General features: G+C 38.3%; 1 protein-coding gene across 1 annotated transcript; it reads left to right on the forward strand.

The window, feature by feature from the left end:
• The first annotated feature begins 2,574 nt into the window (after positions 1-2,574).
• On the forward strand, positions 2,575-9,170 carry LOC145671149 (uncharacterized). Its single transcript, XM_081739972.1, has 2 exons — positions 2,575-8,944; positions 9,085-9,170. The coding sequence occupies exon 1, from the start codon at positions 4,949-4,951 to the stop codon at positions 8,792-8,794; it is 3,846 nt and encodes a 1,281-aa protein (XP_081596098.1). The 5' UTR covers positions 2,575-4,948; the 3' UTR covers positions 8,795-8,944; positions 9,085-9,170.
• Positions 9,171-9,617: the final 447 nt, after the last annotated feature.

The raw sequence follows: 9,617 nt of genomic DNA on the forward strand, positions 1-9,617 counted from the left end.
GGTTACATGTGTAATTTCTGTAGATTTTGGACTTAACGTACAGCAGACGTATAACTGAAAATGCATGTTTTATAATACTTTCTGTATAAGTGTTCCATCTATACGTACTTTCTGTATGAAACAATGTAGGCGGTCAGGATCTCACATACAAATGGACGTATATAACATATAGCCGACGAAGGTAACATAAGTATATGTATGTGATATACAGAAAACTGTTAGATGTCAGACATTCTCCAACAGCATGATGTAACATTTAAGGGCAGTGCCTATGTAGCATACGGGTAACGTATGGTCCGTACTGATTTCTAGAGTAAGCAAGAGGATACCGTACATTTGTACAATATACCGCAGTCCGGAGAACGGATTTTTCTCTGTGTACCGCCTTCCCCATGTTGCAAGGCACGGCATCGGAAGCGTCACTGTTCATCTCAATGACCTCGTAAACCATGAATTTGACATTGATAATAATGGTCACTTTCGATAATCTTCTTCTTCCCCCTTCCCAAGTTGCGGTGCTGAATTTCCATTTAAACGATATCGGAAGTGTCCCTGTTTACTTTAGCGACCTCAAAAACCATGAATTAGACACTAATATTAATTTTCGATCATTTTTAGATATATTCTCGCCCACCGCCAAGCTACGGGGCTAAATTTGGATTTAAACAGCATCGGAAGTATCATTGTTTATTCAGCGACCCCCAAAACTATAGACTCCACTCTAATATCGGTCATTTTCGATCATTTTAAAATATCTCTCCTCTCCCCGTCCCCTGAGCTCTACCGTCAAAGTGATATGACAGAAACAATCTCAGGTCCGAACCTCATCTATGTTGAAAATGTGATTGAGATCGGTTGGGTGGTTCAAGAGTTATTAAGTTTTATTTATTTTTGCACACTTCCCCTCCTCTCCTTCTTTCCCCTAGTTCTATCATCAAAGTGATATGATACAAAACACCCCAATTCCGAACTTCATCGAAGTTTAAAATTTCATTAAGTTCGATTGGCTGGTTCAAGAGTGATGAAGTCACAAAGACAGTCACTTATAGTAGTAAGGGCCTGACTTGGCCTAACTCTCGATTATCCAATTTTGGGTCTCCATGGACCATAACGAATGAATCAGGGATGCTTTGGCACCGGCATTGCGTCACCTATTGAAATTTTGCTTATGCTTATTCAGGAGCCGCACGTTGGTGTAAATGAATCAGAGGTACCTTGGCCCTGCTATGACGTCATTGAATTGGGAGTATTGGATCAGAGGTCATGATGATTCTTTAAAATTACTAAAAATATGGTCTTGATGATTCATTACGTTATGAAATAATACAGGTTTACGAATGCTTTCGTTCCCTTTTATGGCATAAAATTTGGAGATTGTTATATCTTTGATGAGATGGACTAACACGGGTGCAAATGAAATCTTTAGTTTTACGTCCCACGATTATGCCGGTTAGGCTAAAGGCCCATACAGCAGAAGTGAACGCTCTACCACTGAGCCACCGCACCTCTACTGGTATGAATGAATTAGAGGTAGTTGGTTCGAGCTAATATGTTCGTTTGACGTCACTGAACTGTGATTTTTAGCTTGGAGCTTATGATGGCTTGTTTCGTTTCCTTTTATGGGTATAAAATTACCAAAACAAGGTTTGATTTCTTTCTTGATGACCTATTACATTATGAATTAGTAGACCCCAGTAATAGTATAAATTAGTATTAATATGAAACTCGAAAACTTTGGAGTTCCTTTGTGGCTAACCGGTTAGCGTATGCGCCTTTAACGTGGGAGACCAGGGTTCGATTCCCGGCAGGAGCTCATGCGGTTCGGATTGTTATCCCTTTGATGAGATGGACTAACACTGGTGCAAATGAAATCTTTAGTTTACGTCCCACGATTAGGCTAAAGGAGACGGTGACGATGAGAAAGGAATGAAAGTGTGGGAGGAAACTGGAGCATAGTAGTAGGGACCCCGTTATGCCCGAATGACTCATCCTCACTCTCTTTTATGACCGGGGTGAAAGGTCAATGCCCTTGGCCCGGGGTCAATGACCTAGGGGTACCTAGGACCACCCCCTCTAAATTTTGGCAGGGGTACCATGGCCCACCCCCTAAATTTTGGCAGGGGTACATAGGACCACCCCCCTTAAATTTTGGAAATTGCCAAATCTAAAAATTTGGTGTGGTAGCCTAGGACCATAGTATGTTCCTCTATCAGTATTGGGTGTCTATGTCGTTCCCTTTCATGGGTAAAAAATTGCCAAAAATTCAAATTTCGGGGTTTTTTGACCTAATTTATCCCCGTTGATGAGGTATTATTACCCTATATAGTTATATGGACGTATACAGGGGTTCATTCCCTTTCATAACATATGGGTATATTAATGCACCCCTTGAAAAATTTGGGAGGGGTATCATGGCACACCCTTAAATTTTGAAAATTGCCAAATCTAAAAATTTGGTGTGGTAGCCTAGGACCATAGTATGTACCTCTATCAGTATTGGGTGTCTATGTCGTTCCCTTTTATGGGTAAAAAATTGCCAAAAAGTCAAATTTCGGGGGTTCTTGACCTAATTTATCCCCTTGGATGAGGTGTTATTACCTTATATAGTTATATGGTCGTATACAGGGGTCCATTACCTTTCATAAGACATGGGTATATTAATGCACCCATTGAAAAATTTGGGAGGGTTACCTTGGCCCACCCCTTAAATTTTGGAAATTGCCCAATTTAAACATTTGGTATTATAGTATAGGACCCTAATATGTATTATGATAAATTTGGATGGTCCACCTGGCCCACCCATCGATTCTGATTGGCTGAGAGAGGTCACGTGACTTTAGGCCCCGCCCACGCGGGAAATTCAAATTTTCAGGTCACGTGGTATGACGTCATGAGTCACCCCGCGGGGAAATCCCTCACCCGGGATTTTTTATGTTCGTTTCCTTTTACGGGTAAGATGTGTGTTTCTGATTGGTTGATAGCTGTCACGGGATTTTAGACCCGGGATATTTGAAATTCGTTCCCTTTTATGGGTAACATGAATCCTTTTTCGTTATATAATAGAGTACAATGGTTTACTTTTTGGGAGTTATCATTCCCTTTGGAGCCTTATTACGTTATATGGAGGCGTATTTAAATATTCCCTTAAATTTGATAAGTACTTTGTGATCCATTTTGTTCCGCTTCAGGGGTGAACATAGATACCTTGCAATCGTCCCGAGTTCAATTCTTGGTGCCAGTTTAGGAAATGTTGAATTTAATGTCCCTGCCGATGATGAGAAATGATGAAATGAGAAAACATCATAAACTTACTTGCTTGCGGATTGAAGCAGAGACCTCACACATCAGGAAAAAAAACGCTGAGCCACCATGCCAACTTCTGTGCGAGCAGTTTTGCGTATGAAAAAGAACATGATCAGATTATGTTACATTACACATTTCTGCTCGTTGTTAAGCATAGAAGTTTGTTATTGTGAAATTGCAGCATGTGCTTATACTACATCAGCATTTTTCTCAGCTGACGGACTTTTAAAGCTCAACTTTACATTTATGTCAAAGACAGTTTCATAACATATCGATGAGTGTTACATTTTTCAATCAAGTTTAAGGAAAATGAATCACATTTTAGATGTGGTAATTTGAATGTCGTAATAAACTAACGAGTCAACGGTATGATGTCATGATCAAAATTGCGATACTAGATGTCGTAACGATTGATGTGTAAGGAGAAAAAACGTGAATAATGTTACAACCAATCAGATTGCTTCTTACATCCCGTTTCGGCTCATGATACATGATGAAAGCTGTGTTTTCATTGGTTCTCCGTGATGTCATTGATTCATTTTCCTCGTTTCTGATTGGCTGATAGTGTTGTCAATTTATACTTGAACACGTTTCAGACCTAAATAAAATTCTTAATTTCATTTTGAAGTTCTACTTCCACGAAGATCGTGAATGAACGTAGGTGTACCTCTAGTGACAGCGTGACTTTACTCCGTTCCTTGAATTTGATGTAAGTATCAACCGCGTTTTCTTAATATCAATGGAGTGCTTTTGCATGAGGATAACATTGTTATCACTGTTTTATTTTAGCATGAAATATTTAGCAAATGGAAGAATAACTTGACCGGGGATCGAATTAGGAATCCCACACATTAGAAGTAAGCACGAGAAAATTGTTGATTTTGGTTTAGCGTCCCTTCAGTAGTGAGGCTAGGAATACAGCTTAATGTTGAATTTGAGCGCATACTGGGTGTTGAACCCGGGCCACATCCAAACATTAGAAGTATGCACGAGAAATTTGTTGATTTTGGTTTAGCGTCCCTTCAGTAGTGGGGCTAGGAATACAGCTTAATGTTGAATCTGATCGCATACTGGGTGTTGAACCTGGGCCAGAGGCGCGTAACGCTAACCACTTAGCTCAGTTTCTGAAAGTTACCATTAACGTAAACAAAGAAACTACGCACGATTTTGTTCCCTACAACGTGAGACGTGGACCTACAGTTTAATGTGGTATCTGATCTCCCGCCGAGAAACGAATTCGAGTCTTTCTTGCCTTAGCTCGAGAAAAGCAAGCGCATGAGATTTTGTTTTCGTTTCATGTTCGTCATACGTTTTAAAGTTCAGTGTCAGAGGAAAAATGCTTACTACAATGATTCTCTTAGCACGCTTAGAAAAACAATTTCATTCATTCTTTTTATCACTACAGAAACTTAGGTCATTTACATGTTGGTCCCGGGTTTGATTTCCAGTATGACGACAATAAAAATTTTAACAGTAAAACTATTTGAGATATGATAATTCTTTTAGGATTGATCGTGTAGTCATTTTGATAACGTAGTGATCTCTGAATTCAATTTTAATTCGTGCTTTTTTTCTCTCTCGTTTTAGATATTTGTTTTCTTTGCCTATTCCTTTTTGCTTACCTTACCTTTTTTCCTATTTGAATATGGCTACTTCTGGCTTTACTGTCTTGCGAGAAATCAATAGACATTATCGGCGTTTTAATCTTGAAGGACGAATGCTGGAAATTCAAATTAATGCTCCGACCAGTGGCACCGATATTGTTGAATGGGTTCAGGCCTCCTTTCAACAGATGTTGGATTACTTATTGGAAAATGTTGACGAATCATCGATGGTTGGATTATCGATTTTATCTCACGATGAGAAGAACAAACCGTTTTATTTATCTTTTCGGCGTGCAAGTAATTTGACACTGGAGACTTTATGGGCTTCCTTTGATCGCATCCTTCAAAGTAACGATAGTTTTCTCATGAACGAACCGTTCATTGTACATTTTCATCATGTGGATGTGCCCCGTGGATTTGGATTGGTGCGTCGAGGTCTTTTATTAAACGACGAGTTACTAAAACGCAAGAAAGGCATTTTACGAGTGAAAAACACCAACAAGAAATGTTTGGCTTTTGCAATTGTGATTGCTATTGGTTTAAAGAAATATAAGGATACGAACAAAAAACTGTACAGAAAATATCAGAATCAGAGCAAGTGTGTCGTTCTCCCAGCCGTACATGAACTTTTGTCTCGATCATCAGTGAATTTAGATCATGGGGGATCCGTGGAAGAACTGCGACAATTGCAACGTTACTTGACAAATTATAAACTTACCGTATACACCAGCTTTTCCGGAGAAGATATTCTGTATGAAGGACCGGGTGGCGAAGACAAGATTCCAATCAATTTAATGTGTATCAATTCTCATTATGACATCATCACGTCATTAACGTCGGTTTTTTCTACCAACTATTACTGTGCTGCATGCCACAAAAAATATGATCATGTTAATAGACACGTCAAGAACTGTTCGGCCTTGTGTGAGAAATGTTTGCAGAAACCACCATGCAGTAAGACCAACACGGAGAAGCAGTGCCCAGAATGCAATCGTGAATTTTATAGTGAAACATGCTATACAAATCATCTGACTGTACCATATCATAAGGGCCAACCAATATGCAAGATGGTGAAACAGTGTTCCAAATGTCTACGCATTTATTCGTTTGTCCGTACAGGGGAAAGAAAACATGATTGTACAGATTATTTTTGTAATGTGTGCCATAAACACGTTACGTCTACCCACCAATGCTACATGAAGCCTGATACGACTCAATTAAAACCTGGAGTTCCATCAGTGTTACATGCCAAGAAGGCTATGATTGTCTTCTATGATATCGAAGCCACACAGGATACTTTCTTCGATGAAGACACGTTCATTCATAAGCCCAATTTACTGGTGGCCCAACAAGTATGTTACAACTGTGTTCAAGATGAGGATATACATCATCCGTGTGAAGTTTGTGGACAGCGGGAACATATTTTTCAAGATGATCCGATCAATGCCTTTCTTGCGTATTTACGTCAACCACGACCCAGCATCAAACTTATTGTATCTTTGGCACATAACTGTAAGGGATATGATGGTCATTTTATTCTTAAATCTTTAGTGGAAGAACATGAATTGAAACCTACTTTGATCTTGAACGGAGCAAAAATTTTAAGCATGAAAGTGAATCACTTATCGTTTATTGACTCCTTAAATTTCATGCCAATGGCTTTAAGTAAATTATCCAAGGCATTTCATTTACCCGCGACCAAAGGATATTTTCCACACTTTTTTAATACTGCTGCAAATCAAACGTATGTGGGAAAATTACCGGACATCCATTATTATGGTGCAGATGAAATGAAAGTGGATGAACGAGAGAAATTCATGACATGGTACAACGAACACCAGAACGATACGTTTATTTTCCAAGAAGAATTGGTGAACTATTGTGTCCAGGACGTCAACGTACTTCGAATGGCTTGTATATCTTTTATGACCACTTTTGAACAAGAAACTCACGTTAATCCTTTCCTGGAGGCTATCACTTTGGCGAGTGCGTGCAATTTAGTATTTCGACGAAATTTCTTAAAGCCCAATACTATTAGCATTCTTCCTGCACGAGGATACCGTCACAGAAACAATCAGTCACGGATTGCTTTGCAGTGGCTTGCCTACATGGAGGAAAAAGAGGGTCATTTAATTCTACATGCGGCCAAAGGAAAAGAAGTTTATGTTGCTGGTTTTCATCTGGACGGTTACTACAAAGATCCTGACACTAAAGAGGAACACGTGTATGAATTTGAAGGCTGCAGAATTCACGGCTGTCCTCTATGTGTCCCTACAGGTCGTGATCAACCCATTTATGAGAACTCCGAAGAAACAATGAACTATCGCTACGAGAGAACACAGCGTAAAATCAAATTATTACGATCCATGGGATATAAAATACATGAAATGTGGGAATGTGAATTTCGTCAAGTGTTAAAATCCAATCCAGCATTGGCCTCTTCTTTAAGCACACATCCTTATACTAATAAGACACCATTAAATCCAAGAGACAGTTTCTATGGTGGTCGTGTTAATGCCATTAAATTGTATCACGTCGCAAATGAAAATGAAGGCGAAGAAATAAAATTCTTGGATATCGTCTCCCTGTATCCTTATGTGAATAAATGTGGACGGTATCCAATAGGGCATCCACGAATATATCTACAGGGAGATCCAGAAATGCCCGACATTCAAGATGTCAACGGATTAGTCAAGTTGAAGATTTTGCCTAGCAGAAATGTGTTTCATCCAGTGCTGCCATTTCGTTCAAATAAGAAGTTGTTGTTTCCACTTTGTGCTGCCTGTGCCACAGCATTAAATCAAGATTCTGAATGTACACATTCGGACAGTGAACGAAGTCTAACAGGAACGTGGGTATCCTATGAAATTCAAAAAGCCATTGAACTTGGGTATCAAGTCATTGAAATTTACGAAATTTGGGATTACGACATCACCGTATATGATCCAGAAACCAAGACTGGCGGATTATTCAGCGAATACATTAACACATTTTTGAAATCTAAGCTGGAAGCTTCTGGTTGGCCTGCCAATTGCGTCACCGAAGAAGAAAAGCAGCAGTATATTCAAGTGGTACAACAACGTGAAGGCATAACTTTGGATGCAGCAAATATAATTTCAAATTTAGCACGTCGTAGTCTTGCAAAACTCTGTTTGAATGCCTTCTGGGGACGACTCGCTATAAGAGACAATTTCAGCCAAACGACCATCATTAACGACCCCAAAGAACTGTATCAGAAATTAACTGCTCCAGATATAAAAGTCAACCAAATTTTACCTGTTAACGATTCGATGTTATACCTTTATTGGCAGTATGAAGATGATGTTCCAGTACAAAATCACAATGCTAATGTTGTCTTTGGAGCTTTTACAACGTGTCAAGCTCGTCTGGAACTCTACAAATATTTAGAATTGCTGCAAGAAAGAGTACTATATTTCGATACAGATTCCGTAATATTCACGCAGCGACCATCACAGCCCACAATAGAACCAGAAGTATTTCTTGGTTCAATGTCAAATGAACTGGAATCAATTGGACCAAAAGCATACATTAAAAAATTCGTGTCTGGTGGCCCAAAACAGTACGCCTTGGAAATCTACAACCCCGACACGAAATCAACCAGTTATGTATGCAAAATTCGTGGGTTTACACTCAATTATACTGCAAGTCAAAAGCTAAATTTTAATAGTCTGGAGCAAATGATCATAAATCAATCGAGTGAAAAAATCTCCATTAGCACGCCGCATAAAATTTACAGAACCCACGATCATCATCTTGTCACAAAACCTGAAGAAAAGAAGTACAGTTTCAACTATAAAAAACGCCGATTAATACCAGAAACATACGAAACATTGCCCTATGGGTATAAAAAAGCCAGAACAGAATAACAGCCATATTTTTCCCTAATCCCACCAACATCACCTCCCAAAGACGGGGCAAAGAATCAACACGGGACATGCTTCAACGATGCACGAACGGAGACAAACTCAGATGACATCACCTTGCAGAAACCCGTGGAGAAAAAAAAAGGAATTCAGGTACGTCACATTTGCGTTTCTTTTTCTCACATTACTCTCTTGATCATTTAGTTCGATGTTAATAATCTGTTTTTCTTCTTTCACAGGAAACAAAATAAATATTACCATGTATATTCATATGTTTTATTTTCTCCTTACAGAATTTGTACCCGTCACGGACACGTCTTCCTTTGAAGAAAAAGAAATTCTGTATTCTATTTCACATGCTAAAATAAATGTACAGAAACATGATTCTGTGTTTTATTTCAAATCCTAAAATCAAATTCTTTTTCATGTACTGCGATTTCAATTTCTTTTTTCTCAATCAGTTTACCGGTAAAATAAATCAATGTTTAACGAAAAAAAATCAAACTAAATTTTTGTTTTCAGAACTTTTTCATGTACGAAATAAAAAAATTGTGTACAAAATAAAATTCTGTTTCAGAAAAAAAAATTTTTATGTACGAAAAAACTGATTCAGAAAATTTTTGTGTACGAAAAGAAAAATGTTTTCAGAAAAAAAATTTTGTGTACGAAAACAAAATTCTGTTTCAGAAATTTTTTTGTGTGTACAAAACAAAAAACTGTTTCAGAAAAAAATTTTATGTACAAACAAAATTCTGTTTCAGAAAAAAAATTTTATGTACAAACAAAATTCTGTTTCAGAAAAATTTTTGTGTGCAAAACAAAAATC

The sequence above is a fragment of the Thermobia domestica genome, chromosome 15 (assembly GCF_964235325.1).
Source record: "Thermobia domestica chromosome 15, izTheDome1.hap1.1, whole genome shotgun sequence".
In the NCBI taxonomy this organism is placed as follows: domain Eukaryota; kingdom Metazoa; phylum Arthropoda; class Insecta; order Zygentoma; family Lepismatidae; genus Thermobia; species Thermobia domestica.

Coding starts and splice junctions, on each gene's coding strand:
- LOC145671149 (XM_081739972.1), top strand. CDS start 4,949: ATGGCTACTTCTGGCTTTACTGTCTTGCGAGAAATCAATAGACATTAT.